General features: G+C 51.3%; 1 protein-coding gene across 1 annotated transcript; it reads left to right on the top strand.

Annotated features, from left to right (window-relative positions):
- The first annotated feature begins 2308 nt into the window (after window positions 1–2308).
- SPMAP2 (sperm microtubule associated protein 2) lies at window positions 2309–14090 on the top strand. The gene is made up of 10 exons (XM_061152240.1): window positions 2309–2616; window positions 3412–3528; window positions 3670–3741; window positions 4166–4227; window positions 4883–4952; window positions 6018–6135; window positions 8284–8443; window positions 11521–11665; window positions 11700–11790; window positions 14046–14090. The coding sequence occupies exons 1-10, from the start codon at window positions 2309–2311 to the stop codon at window positions 14088–14090; spliced, it is 1188 nt and encodes a 395-aa protein (XP_061008223.1).
- Window positions 14091–20041: the final 5951 nt, after the last annotated feature.

Genomic DNA, 20041 nt, shown 5'->3' with positions numbered 1-20041 from the left:
TCTCCTTCTCCCTCCCCTTATGTGACCCTCAGTTGTTTTCTGTTTTTTTTTTTTTTTATTGAGAGGGATTTCAAGCAATTGCTGGTTTTTAAAATGTTATTTTATTAAAGTATAGTTGATTTATAATGTTGTGTTAATTTCTGCTGTACAACAAAGTGACTCAGCTATTCATGTATATTCTTTCACATTCTTTTCCGTTACACTTTTTCACAGAATATGGAATATAGTTCCCTGTGCTATATAGTAAGGCCTTGTTGTCTATCCATCACGTGTATAACAGTTTGCATCTTCTAATCCCAAACTCCCAATCCATCCCTCCCCCACCCCTGCTTGGCAACCACATGTCTGTGAGTCCGTTTCTGTTTCATAGACAAGTTCATTTGTGTACATGTGACCCTCTCTTATCTGTTCACCCATCCATCCCACCACCCGCTCATTCATACTGTAAAGAACACCCACGAATGAGAACATCACCAGTAATGTCCCAGTCTACAATCCCCACCCTGAATCCTTCACACCATCACTGTCCTCTCCCTCTTTTTTTTCTTATAATGAAAAGAATTTTTATGTTTTTTAAGAAATGTACTTCCAAGGAGGAATACAAGCTCTTAAAAAAAATTGTTACTGTGCAGGGTCTTCATTGCTGCATTTTCTCTAGTTGTGGCGAGCGGGGGTTCCTCTTGGTTTCAGTGCTTGGGCTTCTCATTGCAGTGACTTCTCTTGTTGTGTCCTGTGGGCTCTAGGGTGTGCTGGCTTTGGTAGTTGAGGCATGTGGGCTCAGTAGTTGCAGCTCCTGGGCTCTAGAGCATAGGCCCTATAATTATGGCACACGGGCTTAGTTGCTCTGTGGCACGTGGGATCCTCCCTGACCAGGAATCAACTCCCCTGTCTCCTGAGAAGGCAGGCAGATTTCCAACCACTGGACCGCCAAGAAAGTCCCCCCAAGTTCCCAAGAGGAACTTGGAAATTGTGTCAAGTAACGGGAAGCCCAGACAGAGGGCTCCAGGGTTGCCAGGTTTGAAGGTGCAACAACAACCTTTCAGGCTCAAATCCTGCTGGTCTCAGGGTCACAGTGTGACAGGGAAGAACAAATCTCACTCCACATTACATGTGCTCCTTTGTTTAACCCCGTGCTCTGTGGCCTGTGCTTACCCCTGCTGGCTCTGCACCTCTCCTAACTAAAAGGATGCTGCTGGCAGCCTGTTCTCAGGGCTCTGACCTCCAAGAGCCCACTCATATGAAGATGAAAAGTTGCAGAGCAGAGAATAACATGTGTCTTCTTAGAGGTTTACAGGAGCGTGGTGACCTGACCTACATGGACGGCTGCAGGAACAGAGAATTCCCGTACCAGCAAGTCTGCAACAACACCCCTCCCTCACCTGGCCTTAAAAAGGTTTTACTGAATCCCTCTGGGGAGTTCAGGGCGTTGGGGTGGAAGCCACCCGTCTCCTTGTATGGCCTGTGATAAACATTTCTCTGCTTCAGACTCTAATGTTATGGTTTGTTTGGCCTCACCGTGCATCGGGCACATGGACTTGTGACCGGGAACAAGACGGCTGCCTGAGCTCCAGACATCACACATAGTCCCAGAAACAACCAAGAAGAGAGTCTCTTCCTCCTGTCCCCTTTCAAGACAGAGGATGCCATCCCTCAAAGCCCCTGCAGACACCCTCTCTGGTCCCCTTTCTGAGCCTGTCCCAGGGAGGGTGTGGGACCCCTGATGAACTGTCACCACCAGCGGCAACTCCCCCATCTGAGCACAAATGACTAAGAGGACGTGTAGGGTGTGCTGGGTGTGTTCCAGCAGGAGCCCTTCCCCGAGAGTCACCGCCAGGCCCCAGTGAATGGGGTGCTCTCAGCCCCTGGCCTGGGAAGGCAACTTTCTACGAGGCAGACATAGACACTGAAGAAGAAAGGAATAAGTGAGCAGCATCATCTCAGGCCATGCCAAACACACAGAAAAGTCATGCCAGGTGCCGAGATGCAGAGAGACCTGGGGATTGGTCTGCCTTCCGAGGAGGCGCCCCCCAGGATGAGTGTGGGCAGAGGACTGGCAGGTGCAAAGGTCTGGAGATGGGCACATGTTTAGGTGACAGGACGGCAGAGCAGCAAGGAGGGACCAGCAGGTGAGGCTGGAGGGGTGGGTGGCCCCGGGAGCCTTGGTGCTGTCTGGGTGGGGGGGCACCTGCAGACAGACGTGCTGGGGGTGGAATGTGGGCTGAGAATGTGGGCAGGCCATTCTCTGGTTGCTGGGTGACCACAGACACATTTGGGTGTTGCGGGAGCAAGGCTGGGGAGGGCCTGGCACATGGGGGACCACCAGCAAAACTCGTTCTATAACCACCACACGTCGGAGGCCGAGGACCAGCCAGAGAGGGGGCAGGATGATGTCTTGCTGGGCCTCCAGGGCACGGTATATGAGAATGTAGAGTCTAAGGACCCCAAGTTCCAGGATCTGGATGATGGGGACCTGAAACTGGAAGACCAAGAAGAGGAGATTCCTCCCGAGGAGGTGGCTGAGGAAGAATCTGTAGATGCCCAGAACCCAGAAGAGGCCCTCTTGGAGCTCGAGAGGGTTCTGGAGAAAGACTTGGAGGAGGGCGTGCCTGAGATGAGGTGGGCTGGGGAGCGGGTGCCCAGGCTGGGGTGTGGCAGGAGTGGCCCTGGGGGTTGCTGCACTGGCCTGGGGGCTCTGGGCCCTTGCCCTCACTCTTAAGGGTGAAGGGGTCAGCTCCCTGCTGCCCCGAGGTGGATGTCAGCAAACCGCCCCTGTCTACGTGGCAGGAGACTTGGAGTGGGCAGAGGTCAGATGGCAGAGTTGAGAGGTTGTGAGCAGCCATCCACAGACAGAAAAAGAAGCTCTAAAGCTGAAACCCTTCCAAGTACCACAAATCACCAGAAATGTTTTTGGGTGAGAGGAGGACACCGGGAAATGAGCGGGTGCTCCCTCCTACCTATGGGACCCTGTGCCCTGGGATATGTCTGGGTCCCTTGGCCCCTACTCCTGGGTCAGCGCGCGTCCCCTTGGACACAGACAGGGGCCTTTGCCCTCTGGGGACATTGATTTCCAGCTCCCACGGAGCTGGCGTGACAAGTACACAGATGGTGTGTGATGTGGCTGGCCAGGCAGGGGAACGGGGGCATGGGTGGGGCTTGGGGAGGATGTCTGAGCCAGGAGGGGAGATGGGATGTCTGGGGCTCTCAGGGGCTTCCTGGGGGCACTCGCCCTGGCTCAGCGTCCCCTCTGGGGCCCGGCAGGGGGGAATTGAGGGACTGGCTGGTGAAGAGCTATGATTTCAGACCAGGTCTTGGTGGTGCTGGGTTCACCTCTAGAGGATGGGGCGGGAGCAGAAGGGTGGGGCCGCCTGCTGGGTGAGCAAGGGCTCGACCTCACCATCCACCTCCCCCCAGGCGGCTCTCCATTTCCCAGAGGACCCCTCGCACCTCCGTGAGCCCAGAGAGGACGAAGAGGAGGCGGCTGTTTGAGCTGGCGAAGCCCAAGACCAACTGGCAAGTCTTGAAAGACAGGTGAGGCAGCGGGCGGGCGGGCGGCTGGCCTGGTGGGTGTGGTGGTGGTGGGGGGCGGTCTGAGAGGGGATGCGCAGCAGCCCCAGACCGACCTGGTCCAGGGGGGCCCAGTGCGGAGGCTGGCGGGCCTGTCTCCTCTAGGATGGGGTGCTGCTGCAGGGGCCATGCCTGGGTGTCCCCACGCATGCGGAGCCTGCAGTTCTGTATCTACTGGTGAGTCTGGGGGCCCCCTCCTCTCCTGGGCCAGGGAGGGGAGAGGGCTCTGCACTGGGCCCCACCCCAGGATTCTCAGTCCCACCCGGAGCTCTGGACCCCAGCCCCTGTCTGAGGTGGGCCTGTACCAGCACCGCCTGGGCTCCCTTCTCAGTTAGGCCTGTTTTTTTTTTTTTTCCAGCTCCCTCCTTCTCTGAACACCAGCCTTGCTAAATAATCTACACTCTCCCGTGCCCCTCAGGCCTCCCTGTCTTGTTCCTCTCTGACCTGCCCCTGCTGCCATCTACTTGCTCTCTCCCTTTCTCCCTCTCCAGCTGCACTCCTCCCACTGTTTGTGTTCATGGGGTGCCCTGAGCTCTGCTTCTGAGTGGGGTACACCCGCCGGGGCTGGCTCCCCTCATGAGCCCTGCTGGCTATGTTCCAGGCCATCCGTGTACTGGACAGAGAGATTTCTCGAGGACACCACCCTCACCATCACTGTGCCCGGTAGGTCCACCTGCCCACTGCCTGCGCTTCTTTGTGGGGGTGCTGGAGTGGAGACTGGGGATGGCCTGGTGCCCATGGCCCGGTTGCCCCTATCTCACCCTGGCCTGTGCCTGGCTCTGATAGGGGAGACTTTGGGGCCTCCCAGGCCCAAGCCTCTCAGGGCTTCTGTGGGGCTGCCCCTCTGCTGTCTTCCAGGAGTGTCCCCCCAGCCTTCCAGGGAGGGTGTCTCCTCTCCTAGCTGGAGGTTGGTCCTGGGGGAGGAGTGGGAGCAAACTCTCCAGGGGAAATCGCAGTTTGCATCTCAGCCAAAGTGGGGTCAGTATGAACTTCACAAAAGACCCCTTTCCTTTCCAGAGCTTGTTTCTGGAGCGACACTCAGTCTCAGGGCAAGTTCTCACTCAGGTTTAGAATTTCCGCCACCCCCAGTTAGCACGGAGGCCCCCTCAAGCCCAGGCCCATCCTGACTTCAGGCCCAAATCCACAGCAGGGCCAAGGAGCAGAGGGGCCTGAGCAACCCCTCTCATGTGTCCTGTGGTCCCCAGTGGGGGTGTCTGGTATGAGCTGCCACCTGGTGTCAAGCCAGGTCAGGAGGAAGAGAGCCCTGGGTGGAAGGGGACGGCAGCTTTCCAGGGCAGCTGCTTCTCCTTTTGTGCAGAGGTGTCCCGCCGGGTGGAGGAGCTGGCCCGACCCAAGAGGTTCTACTCGGAGTATTACAACAACAACAGGTAGGGGGTTCCGGGAAGAGACCTCTCTCCGTCAGGGTGTCGTAGCGGGGAAGGGCCCGGCCAGGTGACCATCCACGCGGCCCGGGCCTTGGGCACCAAGCCTTTGAGGCCCAGTGGCCCAGACAGGATGGGATGCTGGTGGGTCTCAAGGCAGGTGCTTGAGTCCCCTAGGCAGCGGGTGGCTGTGAGATTTAGTTTTAGGTGCCTGCCTCCTGGTGTGACTCTGTCTTAGCACATGGGGCTTCCACGATGGCCAATGTGGGGTCTGAAGTTATTCCACACAGACTCTGCTTTCATCTCTCACTCATACATGGAAGGATAAGTGACTGAGGGGAGTCCCACTTACCAGGGTTAACCGGTTCCAGCCACTGGCTCTGTGCCGGTCTTGTGACAATAGCTTTTCCCCTTAATGCTGGTCAGAGAATAATCTGGAGTTACCTCTGAGGGACCAGTCATCTGGGGTGACCTCTGTGGGACCTGTGATCTGGAGTGACCTCTGTACAAACAGTTCTGTCATGCTTGCCCTGAAGAGGAGGGCCCCAGGCCTTCTGGCCAGGCTGACAGTATTTATCTGCTTCATTCCAGCCTCACCCCAGATTACAGGTCACACAGAGGTCACCACAGATTACAGAACTGCATGCCAGGCTCACAGAGGTGAAAATAAGAGAGGAATTGGCCTCGGATCAATGAAATAAGGCTGTTTCTGGGGCAGAGGCAGAGCTGAAACATGAGTTTGGGGGGCAGGCAGGGCTCACTTCATCCCTTTGGTCCACCTCCTGACTCCATCCTGATGGCGGGGGCGGTGGGGGCAGCAGGGAGGGTACAACCCAGGAGAGCATTGCTCCATCCTTGAGAGGAAGTTGGGGCTCTGCTAGGGGTTCTTTTAAGGACCCATCTTGGAGGGATTAGAAAACCCTCTTCTGCACCAGGCTCTCCTGAACCCTAGAATCAGAGAGGAGTTGCACATGCGTGCACAGACACATCTTTCTGCGGGGCCAGGGTCTCAGACACACACAGACATGGCCCCCGGGTGGGCTGGGGTCTCAGACTTAGGCTCTCCCTTAGGACCACTTCTATCTGGCCCATTCCGCGGTCCACCTTGGAGTATCGAGCGTCCAACCGCCTACGGGAACTGGCCACCCCAAAGGTCCGAAACAACATCTGGAGCATAAACATGTCCGAGGTGGGTGCCCTTCTGTCCCTGGAGCTCCCCGGCTCCCTCCGGGGGGCCTGCCTGGCCCCCACCCCTACCCAGGGGCTCAGAGGACACACAAGGACAAGAGGGAACAGGCGTGTGGCTGCTTCTCTTAGCCATCCGGAGTCCCAGTGTGGGTTCAAGAAGCCCGCCCCCTTCACTTTCCCCGCCCCCCCACTTCCCCCAACCCCCCTTACTCCCCCCCCTTACTTTCCTCTGCTCCCTTGAAGGCGGACAGGGATCACGCTCCTCTGCTGGTCAGGTCAGCGTGGAGGGGAGCCCCAAGCCATCTGCTCGAATGAGTGCATGACAACCGGTTCAGAGGTGACACCAGAGTTCAGTCCATCCTAAATCCGGCCCTTATCTCTCCCCATGGCATGTAGGACCTTAGTTCCCTGACTAGGGATGGAACCTGGGCCTCTTGCATTGGAAAAGTGAAAGTGAAAGTTTTAGTTGCTCAGTTGTGTCCGACCATTTGTGACCCCCATGAATTGTAGCCTACTTGGCTCCTTTGTCCTTAGAATTCTCCAGGCAAGAATACTGGAGTTGGTTGCCATTTCCTTTTGCAGGGGATCTTCCTGACCCAAGGATCGAAGTCGGGTCTCCTGCATTGTAGGCAGATTCTTTTACTATCTGAGCCACCTGCATTAGAAGGGGGAGTCTTAACCCCTGGACCACCTGGGAAGTCCTGGACCATGTGGTTTAACATGCGTGGAAGAGCTTGTCCCTGGGTGTTTTTGTGTGGTTGTTTGACAGACCAACCCTCCCCGCCCACTCCTGACTTGAAGACTTTTACAACTGAATTCAGACATTACATGGTTTGGATGGTTTAAAACCATACCAACAACGGGGAGCAGTTTTTCAGACCTATCCCTCGGACTGCAGTCCTCATTTTTCCCCAAATAAAACTTTAACTCGCAACTCTCAAAAAGATGAAAAAATAAAAATAAAGTAATAAACATACCAACAATGATCCAACTAGAAGAATTTAACAATAATACCTTAGTGTTCAAACCCCCAATCCATGTTCCATTTCCCCAGTTGTCTCAAAGAAGGCTTCACAGTCAGTTGGTTTGGACAAGGATCCAGAGGAGAATCTGGCCTCAGCTTTTCCCCAGAGGTGTACCTACTGTTTTCCCGGCCCCTGCCCTACCTCTGCCAGTTCAGCCTTTAAGCCTTTTTGTGCTCCAGCATCCTCTGTGGCTCCCTAGTGCCCAAGGAAGCTGGCAGGATGGGGCCTTCTCCACCCTTACTCTCCCTTGTGCCTCCCTGGGAATAAATACAGGTCCCTCAACAAGTCTCCGGCCCTGGCAGGCACAGGGCATGGAGTGGTCATCAATATTATTTGAATGTGTGGATGAATGAATTTTCCCTGCCCGTCACCGCTCCAGGCTGGCGGTCCCTTGTGGGTAGGACTGCAGGCTGATTCATCCACCTCAGCTGGTGACTGGAGCTGTGCGGACTGTTGATGGGGGGGAGAGGGAGGGGAGGAAAGGAGGGGGGATGGAATGGGTGGTTGAGAGGGACATTAAATTGTAAACACCAGGATGTCTTTGGTATGAGTAGTATATGTGATTTCTAAGCAGCACAATTTCAGGAGGAAAGAGACATAGATTTTAATGACGGCCCTAAGGATCATTTCAGCCAATCCTCTGCCTCTGGGCAGTATCCTACCCAGCAGAGTACACTCAGTGGAGAGCTTCTGTAAAACATTAAATGTTACATACAAACAAAGTGCTTGTGCAATTTACCCTCCTACCAGCTATGCATCGGGTTCTCTGTCCTCCCACCTTCCTGCCAGGGTTTGATAATGCCAGACTTTGTCACTTTTGCCAAATTTGTTGGCATGGAGTGATATTTTGCTATTTTAATTTGCATTTCCCTGTTGCACAGAAAGGATTATTGATCCTTTGGGTTTACTTTCCTTCATGATTAGCTATTTCCTACTGATTTTTCATGTTATTGACTTAAAGAACCTCTTTATATATGATGGCTACTAATCCTTTGCTGAACACACTGCAGACTAACTTCCTAGCCAGTCTTTTGTCTTTCATCATTGCTTATGGGATCTTTTGACCCAGGGGTGTGTGAAACAGCACAGGCTGCTTTATTCTCTCCCTCTAACTGTGTTTCTAGGTGTCCCAAGTGTCCAGGGCAGCCCAGATGGCCATTCCCAGTTCGAGGATCATCCGACTGGCAAAGCCCAAGGCTCCAGCCACCCTGCTGGAAGAGTGGGACCCCATGCCAAAACCCAAGCCACACGTGTCAGACTATAACCGCCTTCTTCACCTGGCCAGTAAGTGGGTCCCGGCGGGTGCTCGATGTCTCACGAAGCACTCTTCCACACTGGCTGCAGTTGGGAGCAGCCAGTCCTCTTGGAGCTGGTTCTGCAAGATTTGTGTTCCCCTGGCTCCCACTAACCTGCAGACCCACTGTCTGAATCCCTGTGGGCAGTTCATACTGCATCTGCTCGAATTCCTTGGGGGCTGGCAGAGGGTATCACTCTTCCTGGGATGGGGGTTATGGGCCTGAGCTGAGTGCATCATCTGAGTGGGTCTTCCAGCACGGCACATAGGTGCAGAAGGGAAACCTGGGATGCAGGCCAGTGCCTGGAGAGCCAAGCTGGGACCTAAGGGTGCTGGCCAGAGTCTCTTCCTGTCCTTGAAAATAAAGGAAGACCTGGCTCCCCCACAACAGAAGTAATATGCAGTAATTGTAGAGAATCCGAAAAATGTAGCAAGACATGAAGAAAGGGATCTCACCACCCAAAGGCAGTCAGGGGCTTGGGAAACTCGAGTGTGCCCCGGCTCTTGGCGCAGGATCACCAGGGAGCTTGACTGGCCATTTTGGTTTACTCTGCTGTGTCTTTTTCTCAGTTTCCTATTTCCTGTTTTTGTTGGGGGGTTGGGGGAGGGAATTCATTTGCAGCAGCTCTTTACGTGAGATGATCACTAACCCTTTGTTGAGCACTTTGCAAAGTAACTTCTTCCCAGTCATTTTTCTTTCGAGCTTGCTTATAGTTTCTTTTGTTTGTTGATTCATTCATCTGTTTCCTTGGTGGTGGTTTAGTCGCTCAGTTGCGTCCATGACTCTTTGTGACCTCATGGACCGTAGCGAGGCTCCTCTGTCCATAGGATTCTCCAGGCAAGAGCACTGGAGTGGGTTGCCATTTCCTCCTCCAGGGGTTCTTCCCAACCCCAGGATTGAACCTGGATCTCCCGCATTACAGGCAGATTCTTTACCACTGAGCCAGCAGGGAAGCCCCTTAATATTTGTTAAAGTATTCGTTGAATTTGTTGAAGATTGGTTAAATGAACAGAGACACAAGCACACATGCACTTCTGCCTCTCTCTCACACACACACACGCACGGACACACACACATCTGGAACATAAGCACATATACATTTGTACATACACATGTGTGTGTATTCATCCAAGCTTCACAGGAGCATGTTATCAACACATATCCCTCTGTGTGTGTATGTATGGATAAGATTGGCATAGGGCTGTGTATTTCCAACTGCAGACTCCCACCCACTGATGGTTCTGACCAGCATTTAAAAAGTGAAGAGAGGGAACACGCCGTGCAGGGTCCCTGGGCAACACTGGTCTATGCAATATGGGTGCTGTGTGGCTGTGGATAGGTCACACTGTCAGCTTGTGACCGATAGATTTTCAGAGCCCAGATGTTACAACAGGGGGAGCCCCCGAGTCTCCCTTAGGAATCCAGGAAGGTGGGTTCTGGCAGGTCCTCGCAAGGCCCCCCAGTACCCCCTTTGGGGGCCCCAGCACAGGCCCCCCTTCTTTTCACTGAGGGCCTCTCCCCAGAGCTGCAGCTCCTCTGCTGAGTGGAGACAGCCTTTTGCATTTGCAGAGTCGTGGGGCAAAGAGGGGTTTGGAAAGGAAACCCTCAAAAATGAAGGGCCTAGAGATTGGAGTGGTCACCAGTAGTCACCAGTGGTCACTCTCTCCTGGTCCCCATGTGGACCAAGCCCCGAGGCTCCCACTGTGGGGGAAGGGGTGGTGAAGAGGTAGGGGGTCCAAGCAGGAGCAGGGCCAGGGCTCCCAGCCAGTGAGCAGTGGGCCCAGCTGAGCCTTAGGTCTGCTCTGAGACCCGTCTGTCCATGACTGAAATGGACTGAATGTCAATCAACCTATTGATTTAATTCAATTAATGGATTTTATTAAAATTAAATAGGATAAAATCCCGGTCCATAAGGGGTGCTGGTCACATGTGGCTGGTGGACCCTATGGGGAGGACCCAGCTGGGGCCACAGGTGCATGGACAGTGGGGGCTGATGGAGCCCCTGCCTCACCCCCAGCCACCAGGGCACCTGTGTCTGCTCCTCCAGTCCCTGTCTGGGCCCGTGACCATTTGAAACATTGTTCTTCATGACTCACCCTTCAAAATGCACAGTTCAGTACTTCCCAGTACACTCACAGAGAGCTGTGGGCACATTACTGCAATCCATTTTATTTATTAAAAAAACTATATATTATTTTACTTATTTAAAAAAAATTTTATTGAAGTGTAGTTGAATTACAAAATTGTGTTAATTTCTGCCGAACAGCAAAGTGACTCAGTTATACACATTCTTTTTCATTTTTTTTTCCATGATCTTTTATCACAGGAATTTTTAACTCCTAATTTTGTATTGGGATATAACCAATTAACAATGCTGTGATAGTTTCAGGCGAACAGTGAAGGGACTCAGGCATACACATGCATGTATCTGTTCTCCCCCAAACTCCCTCCCATCCTGGCTGCCATGTAACATTGAGTTATATAACACACCAGCAGAGTTCCAAGTATCACCGGATATTGAATATAGTTCCCTGCGCTCTACAGTAGGACCTTGTTGTCTGTCCATCCTGTGTATAATATAGTTTGCATCTGCTAACCCCAAACTCCCAATCCCTCCCTTCCTTCCCACCTCCCCCACTGGCATCCACCAGTCTGTTCTCTGTGTCCCACACAATCAATTCCAGAACATTCCACCACTCCAAAGTGAAGCTCCATCAGCTGTCCCCCTCAGCCGCTCCCCAGCCCCTGACCACCAGGAACCCACTCACTTTGTGGTCAGCCTGTTCTGGACGTTTCCTATCAGTGGAATCACACCCTGTGTGTCCTTCTGTGCCTGCTTCTCTCACTGAGCATCGTGTTCTCAGGGTCCATCCACGTAGTAATGAGTGTCAGGTCTTCTCTTCATGGCTGAGTGATGCTCGCGTGTGTGGAGGGACGTGTGTGTTTATCCATCATCTGCTGAGGGACAGGACATTGAATTTGGGAGCTCTGACTCAGAAGACCGCTCTCCGTGGGGACGGGGCGCTCCGGCTGCTGACACTGCGCCCCGCCTCCCGCCCCCTCCAGTGCCCAAGGCCCAGTCGGACAAGTGTGTTCCTGACCGCGACCCGCGCTGGGAGGTGCTGGAGGTCACCAAGAAGGCAGTGGCTAGTCCCCGCATCCTGTCTCTGGCAAAACCCCGAGTGCGGAAGGACCTGAATGAGGGCTATGACCCCTCCCATGTGTCCCCTGCCGCCCTGGTGGCGCAGGCGTCCCCTCGCCTGTACGAGCTCGCTACCCCCAAGACCATCACCAAGAAAGCATGAACCTCAGGCCTGGCCCCTGAGCCCGTTCCCAGTAAACACCCAAGTGCAACCTGACCCTGTGTGTGGCTCTGAGTGCCTTGGCCTGGAGGCGGGAGGACAGTGGCTGAAAGAGGAGACAATAATAATAATCATGTTTATGTTTGCATCCAGCCTGCAATCCTGCAGCCTTTTTTCCCACTCATGTTCCCCTGCCGTCGCCAGCCCCTCAGACAGCATACCTCCCCCTCCGCATGTCAGAAATTTCCCTCTGAGTCCTGTCCTGACTTGCTGATCTATAGTGTCCACAGCACCTTGAGCTCTGTGAGGAACCAGCTAATGCCTGCTGCACAATTTACTGATCTTTGCAGGGGGAGCCTGTTGGGGACCATCAGTGTCTGAGGTCCCCATGTGGGGACCACTGTGCTGAGGTGGAGACTGAGGGTCATAGAGTTTGTGAAAGACCCACAGGCCCCATCCCCACGTGAGTTTCCTATAGCAGCTGGAACAAGTCAGCTCAAACAGGGGGCTAGAAACCACACAGATTCATTCTCTGATAGTCCTGAAGTCAGGAGTCCAGCTCAGGCCTCACAGGGATGAATCCAGGCTTGGGCAGGGCTGGTCCCTCTGGAGGCTCCTGGGGAGCACAGGCTCCCCACTTTTCCAGCTTCTAGAGGCACCATATCCTTGGCTTGTGGCCCCGCCCTCCATACTCATAGCCAACAGCACAGCATCTCCTGTCTCTCTGCTTCTGACACCCACTCCCTCTCATAAGGATCCTGTGATGATATTGGGACCCCCGGGGAATCCAAGGTAGTCCCCATCTCAGGGGTCTTAGCTTAATCCCACCTGCAAAGTCTCTTCGGCCTCGTGACATGTTTACAGGCCCAGGGACCAGGAGCAGGGTGTCTCTGTGGCTGTTGTTCTGCTGAGCACAGTGGGAGAATCTCTTGTCTGCATCTGCAGTCCTAGACAGTCTTGTTTGCCTCTGGCTCCTGCTCATTCACTTGGGGACCAATTGCTGGGTCCTGAAGGGGTGACGTCCTGACTGCTCTCAAGTCTTCTCTCAAGCCCACCACGCGTCAGGTCCCAAGCCATGATTCCCAGACACTTTGAGGACACTAGTTCACTCAGTAATGTGAAGGACATTTGTTGAGTGTTAATAGGTGCAGACCTGGATGGAGGTTCAGAAGAAAAAGGTTAAAAAGAAACCCACCCTCATCTTCTCTGAATGACCTGGCAGCACAGATGGATGGATGCACAGATGCCTCGCTGAGCCTGTGGGTGCCGCCGAGTGCAGGTTTCTTGTGGGTGGGCAGGGCGATGGCCACGCACACTCGTCTGGTGATGACATGACCCCTGCTCTCTCCCTGTTGCTCTGGTGGGTACCACTGTCGTGATGAAGACCAGAAGCATATCCACACAGACTCACACCCCCGGTGAGTCAGGAGTCCCGCCTGGAACCAGGGTGGCCTGCATCCAGCACGGTGGACTATGGGGTCAGCTGATTACCGCCCCAACGATGTCCGGGTCCCAAGCCCTGAGCCTGGGAACATGGCATGCTGGACGGCAGAGGGGCTCTGCAGACGGGGCCCAGGGAGGTTATTGTGGGTTCCCTGGGTGGGTCTAATACCATGGCATGTCCTAAGAGAGAAGCTGAGGAAACGCAGTGACACTAAAGCCAGCCTCGTGCCCTGGCCTGAGGCAGGAGGGATGCAGCCCTGAGAGGACCCACGGTCTCCCCTCGGGCCTCGGGAGGGAGGGAGGAGGCCCTGCGGACACTCCTGACCCCCAGGGGATTAAGGTCTGTTGTTTCAGCTACTGATGTGTGGTGAGTAGGAAACCAGTGCAGGTTAGAAATCTTAGGCCCTTGGTACCTGCTGTGTTGGCAAAGAGTGCAGCTCCACCAACAGGGGTGGTCAACCTTAGGGACCTTGTAACACAACACAAAACAAGGCTTTAAACCAGCCGAGTGTCCAAAACGGCGCACTCATCCTCGTGTCAAAGACCCCTAGTGTTTTAGCGTCCCTCGTCAAGCTGAGAAAAAAGCTAACTTCACACTGACATGTCCTGAAGAAATAAAATGTGACCTTAACTGCCCACACGTCAACCATTATATCGTGATTTAGTGAGCAGATAAAGAGGCATGTATACTTCGTGAGTCCAGTGTGATCTGTGCTCTGCTTTGTTGAAAACAGAAAGGAAAATCTATCTGTCTGGGTTTTACCATCACTGATGCAGGTGAGCGTAGCCACCCCTGCAGTCAACTTCCACAAGTTTAAGCCCCGCCTAAAGCTGCTCTGAGTCCAGGCTGTTCTCCTGGACCGGCAGCTGCTCGCTGACCCTGTAGGCTGAAGTGTCCAGGACTCAGTGAACTGGGAAGTGTTTGGGCGGAGGAGACTCTGTGTGACCCTCACTCTCAGGATTGATGCTGGCTCACTGCAAAACAGCCATCAGTTCTTGCCCTCTACTCTTCCCCAGTAGCATATTGGACACCTTCTGTGCTATGGGCTCATCTTCTGGCATCATATTTTTTTGCCTTTTCATACTGTCCATGGGATTTTCCAGGCAGGAATACTGGAGGGGGCTGCCATTTCCTTCTCCAGTGGGTCATGTTTTGTCAGAAGTCTTCACTCTGAGCCGTCTGTCTCAAGTGGCTTTGAACAGCACAGCTCAGAGCTTCATTGAGTTACAATATTTTGGCCACCTCATGTGAAGAGCTGACTCATTGGAAAAGACCCTGATGCTGGGAAAGATTTGAGGGTCAAAGGAGAAGGGAGTGGCAGAGGATGAGATGGTTAGATAGCATCACTGACTCAATGGACATGAATTTGAGCAAACTCTGGGAGATAGTGAAGGACAGAGGGGCCTGGCGTGCTGCAGTCCATGGGGTCACAAACAGTCGAACATGACTGAGTGAACAACAACAGCATGTCTGCTCAGGGCCGGGACCTGCCCTGTGATTCATCTGGATAGTGCAGAAATGGGCTTGTTCACGCTTCCCGACAGGACCGGCATTAGGCTCAGTTCTTCCCCTTTATCTTACCACTTTCAACTTGTGTTACTTCTCTTATGTTTTTTTAAATGTTTCAAAATATGACTCAAGCTCTGTGTCAGGGGCTATAGGTCCCCAGGAACCAGACCATGAGACAGAGTCTGAGATGGGAAAGCGTCGAGGGTCGGCCCTCGTGGTCACCATTGGTAGGACTCAGCAGAGGTGACAGAGTCCCCACAGGTCTGGTGGGAGCTCTGGAGCCTCATGCTGTCCCCATTGGCCTGTGGGCATTCCCAGCAGTGGGGAAACTTCTTTTGTGTGTGATGTGGGGGTGGGGTGGGGTATGGGTGTGTGTGTTGGGGCGACAGACCTACCCGCAGTACCCACCTCCCCGGAGCTGCTCAGCTCAGGGTAATGTCTGCTGGAAATGGTTCCTCCAGGGCCTCTTTTTCTGGAGGTGGGGGGAACTTGCAACAGAAAGATTAGGGGGGCTTCCCTGGTGGCTCAATGGTCAAGAATCTGCCTGTCAATGCAGGAGACACGAGTTCAATCCCTGGTCCGGGAATATCCCACATGCTGCAGATGAACTAAGCCCGTGTACCACAACTACTGAGCCTGTGCTCTAGAGCCTGGCCCCCTAGAGCCTGTGCTCAGCAACAAGAGAAGTCACCCCAGTGGGAAGCCCACACACCACAACTAGAGAGTAGCCCCTGCTCGCTGCAACTAGAGAAAAGCCCACACAGCAATGAAGACCAACACAGTAAAAAATGAATAAATAACACTAAAAAATAAGAAAGGTTAGTGGATGAACCGCTGCCCCCGAGCTGCGAGCACCCAGCACCCCTCCCTTCTGTCAGCCCTCCTTCTGCTGGGCTTAGCTGTGTGGGTAGCCCAGACCTTAGCCCACTGCTCAACTGTCAGGCCAGACACAGCAGTGCCAGGAGAAGGGACTTGGGGAGGCTCTGCCCATCGCCCTGCTGGACGGTGCATCCTTTGTGCTGCTCCCAAGGCCGGGAACACCCTCTGCAGCTCTCTCTTTCCTCCCTGACATCTCTGCCGAAGACACTGCTTTTTATTTTCCTAGTTTCCTTTCCTGTCCTCTTTATTTGAAAATCATTCAGGTTTACAGAATAATTGCAAGAAAAAGTATAGTAAGAAAACCCCTGCAAACCTTGCCCCCAGACTCAGCCATGCAGTTTGCCTACCTGCTCTGTCATTTGCTCTCCCTTCCATGTCTGTGTTTTGTAGACAGAAAACACGTCTTTCTGAAGACATTGAGAGTGAGCTGCATATGTCGTGGCCCTTGACCCCTGTCATCATCCACTGGGGTGACTCTAACAAAAAGGCCATGGACCAGGGGCTTATGAATAACAGCGATTGTGTTTCTCATGGGTTTGCAGACTGGAGTCCAGGATCGGGGTGCCAGCAGATGTGGGGGTCTGGTGAGGATTTGCTTCCTGGTTCAAAGGTCATCTTCTGGCTGTGTCCTCATAGGGCAGAAGGGCTGAGGGAGCGTTCTGGGGTCTCTCTCATCAGGGCAGTAATCCCTTCATAGGGGCTCTGCTTTCTGATATAATCACATGCCAAGGGCCCACCTCCTAACACCAGCACACTGGGGATTGTGTTTTAATATACCAGTTTTTAGGACACACAGATATTTTGCCTACAACTGTCCCTAAAGGCTTCAGTGTGAATTTTCTAAGAAGTACATTCTCTTATAGAACCGCAGAGCAGCTACTGATTCCAGGAAGCTTAACACTGATACAGTGCATTATTCCATCTATATCTGAGTTTCAGCTTTGTCAGTTGACCTAGTGATTTCCCTCCAACCTACTGGATCCAGCCCAGCATCAGGCAATGTGTTTAGTTCTCACATCTGGAACATTTCCACAGATCAGTCTTTTATGGTGTTGATATTTTTGAAGAATACTGTCCTTTCCCCCCCTTGTTTATGTTGTTGTTCAGTTGCTAACTTGTGTCCGACTCTTTGTGACCTGTGGACTGCAGCACATCAGGCTCCTCTGTCCTTCACTATCTCCTGAGTTTGCTCAAATTTATGTCCATTGAATCAGTGAGGCCCTTTAACCATCTCATTCTCTGTTGCCTTCTTCTCCTTTTGCCTTCAACCTTTCCCAGCATCAGGGTCTTTTCCAATGAGTGAGCTCTTCACATCAGGTGGCCAAAGTATTGGATTGATTTCCTTAAGGATTGACTGGTTTGATCTCCTTGCAGTCCAAGGGACTCTCAAGAGTCTTCTCCAGCACCACAATTCAGAAGCATCAGTTCTTCGGCATTTAGCCTTCTTTATGGTCCAACTCCCTATCTGTATGTGATTACTAGAAAAACCATAGCTTTGACTATACTGACCTTTGTTGGCAAAGTGATGACTGCTTTTTAATATGCTATCTAGGTTTGTCATAGGTTTTCTTTCTAGGAGCAAGTGTCTTAATTTCATGGCTGCAGTCACTGTCTGCAGTGACTCTGGAGCCCACGAAAATAAAATCTGCCACTGCCCCCACTTTTTCCCCTTCTATTTGCTGTGAAGTGATGGGTCTGGATGCCACAATCTTAGTTTTTTTGAATGTTGAGCTTTAAGCCAGCTTTTCTACTCTCCTCTTTCACTTTCATCAAAAGGCTCTTTAGTTCCTCTTCACTTTCTGCCATTGGAATGGCATGTATGTGTGTGCTTAGTCACTCAGTTGTGTCCAGTTCATTGCGACCCTTTGGACTGTAGCCTGCCTTGCTCTTCTGTCCATGGGATTTCCCAGGCTAGAATACTGGGGTGGGTTGCCATTTCCTCCTCCAGAGGATCTTCTGGACCCAGGGATTGGAACTGTGTCTCCTGTGTCTCCTGCACTGCAGGCATATTTACTTGCTGAGCCACCAGGGAAGCCCATATTGAAGTGGTATCATCTGCGTATCTGAGGTTGTTGATATTTCTCCTGGCAATCCTGATTCCAACTTGTGATTCATCCAGTCTGGCATTTCGCATGATGCACTCTGCATATAAGTGAAATAAGCAGGGTGATAATACACAGCCTTGTCCTACCCCTTTCCCAATGTTGAACCAGTCAGTTGTTCCATGTCTGGTTCTAACTGTTGTTAATAGAATGTTCCTTATTTGAGGTTTGTGTGAAGTCCCTCAAGTATAGACACAGGTTATGTATTCCTGGGCACAAGTGATGGTCTTTCTCAGGGCACACTTCCTTCCCTCACTTGTGGGGTAAATCTTTCTCACCTGGTGGGATGATTGCCTCATTTCTCCACTCTAACTACTAATAATCTGTGGGAAGGGACTTTCACATTTTTATTTTATTGAGGTATTGTTGATTTACAATGTTGTGTTTAATTTCTGCTATACAGCAAAGTGATTCAGTTATGCATATATATACATTCTTTTCATACTTTTCCATTATGGCTTACCACAAGATATTGAATATAGTTCTCTGTGCTCTACAGAAGGACCTTGTTGTTTACCCATCCTATATAGAATAGTTTACGTCTGCTAACCCCAGATTCCCAGTACAGCCCTCCCTCACCCCCTCCCCCTTGGCCATCAGAAGTCTGTTCTCTAACTTTGTGAGTCTGTTTCTGTTTTGTAGATGCTCATTTGTGTCATATTCTAGAGTCCACATATAAGTGATATCACATGGTATTTGTCTTTGTCTGGCTTACTTCTTTCTCTGTCTGACTTTCATATTTAGTATGAAAATCTTTAGGTCCATCCTGGTTGCTGCAAATGGCATCATTTCTTTTTTTATGGCCAAATAATATTCCATTGTATATATGTATCAAGTCTTCTATAGCCATTCATCTGCTGATGGACATTTAGGTCTTTTCCGTGTCTTGGCTATTGTGTATAGTGCTGCTATGAACATTGGGGTGCATGTGTCTTTTTGAATTATAGTTTTGTTTGGACATATGAACAGGATTGGGATTGCTGGATCATATAGAAACTCTATTTTACATTTTCTGAGGAAACCCCATATTGTTTTCTATAGTGGCTGCACCAATTTACAGTCCCACCAACAGTGTAGGAGGGTTCCATTTTCTCCACACCCTCTCCAGCATTTGTAATTTGTAAATGTTTTAATGATGGCTTTAATGATTGGTGTGAGGTGGTACCTCATTGTAGTTTTGATTTGCATTTCTCCATTAATTAGTGATGCTGAGCATCTTTTCATGTACTTATTGACCATCTGTCTGTCTTCTTTGGAGAAAAATGTCTAGTTAGGTCTTCTGCACATTTTTTGATTGAGTTGTTTTTTGTTATTGGTTGTTGTTGTGTTGTATGAGCTGTTCATATATTTTGGAAATCAAGCCCTTGCTTAATTTGTTTAATCATTTGCAAATATTTTTCTCCCAGTCTGTAGGTTGATGGTTTTCTTTACTCTAGAAAAGCTTGTGAGTTTGGTTAGTTTCCATTTGTTGGTTGTTGTTCAGTCCCTAGGTGGTGTCTGACTCTTTGTGACCCCATGGACTGCAGCACGCCAGGCTTCCCTGTCCTTCACTATCTCAGAGTTTGCTCAAACTCATGTCGAGTCCATGATGCCATTCAACCATCTCATCCTCTGTCGCCCCCTTCTCCTCCTGCCTTCAATCTTTTCCAGCATCAAGGTCTTTTCCAATGAGTTGGCTCTTCAAATCAGGAGGCCAAAGTATTGGAGCTTCAGCTTCAGTCCTTCCAGTGAATATTTAAGGCTGGTTTCCTTTACCACTGACTTCTTTGATCTCTGCAGTCCAAGGGACTCTCAAGAGTCTTCTCCAGTACCACAATTCGAAAGTGTCAATTCTTTGGCGCTCAGCCTTCTTTATGGTCCAACTCTCACATCCATACATGACTGCTGGAAAAACTATAGCTTTGACTATACAAACCTTTGCCGGCAAAATGATGTTTCTGCTTTTTAATACACTGTCTAGATTTGTCATAACTTTTCTTTCAAGGAGCGAGTGTCTTTCAATTTCATGGCTGCAATCACCATCCACAATGATTTTGAAGCCCAAGAAAATGAAATCTGCCACTGTTTCCATTTTTTTCTTATCTATTTGCCATGAAGTGATGGAACCGAATGCCATGATCTTAGTTTTTGAATGTTGAGCTTTAAGCCAGCCTTTTCACTCTCTTCTTTCACCTTCATCAAGAGACTCTGGTTCCTCTTCACTTTTTTTTGCTTTTATTTCTGTTGCTTTGGGAGACTGACCTAAGAAAACATTGGTGAGATTTATGTCAGAGAATGTTTTGCCTATGTTCTCTTTCAGGAGTATTTTGGTGTCATGTCTTATATTTAAGCCAACCTGAGTTTATTTTTGT

Source organism: Dama dama, chromosome 9 (assembly GCF_033118175.1).
Source record: "Dama dama isolate Ldn47 chromosome 9, ASM3311817v1, whole genome shotgun sequence".
NCBI lineage: Eukaryota > Metazoa > Chordata > Mammalia > Artiodactyla > Cervidae > Dama > Dama dama.
The sequence above is the reverse complement of the archived record's forward strand: the minus strand, read 5'-3'. Positions and strand labels throughout refer to the sequence as shown.

What these genes read in the sequence shown, in the direction of transcription:
- SPMAP2 (XM_061152240.1), top strand. Translation starts at nt 2,309, where the DNA reads ATGGGGGACCACCAGCAAAACTCGTTCTATAACCACCACACGTCGGAG. An exon ending in CCGCCTTCTTCACCTGGCCA is followed by an intron (nt 8,444 to 11,520) that starts GTAAGTGGGTCC and finishes CGCCCCCTCCAG; the next exon opens with TGCCCAAGGCCCAGTCGGAC. An exon ending in GACCTGAATGAGGGCTATGA is followed by an intron (nt 11,666 to 11,699) that starts CCCCTCCCATGT and finishes GCCCTGGTGGCG; the next exon opens with CAGGCGTCCCCTCGCCTGTA.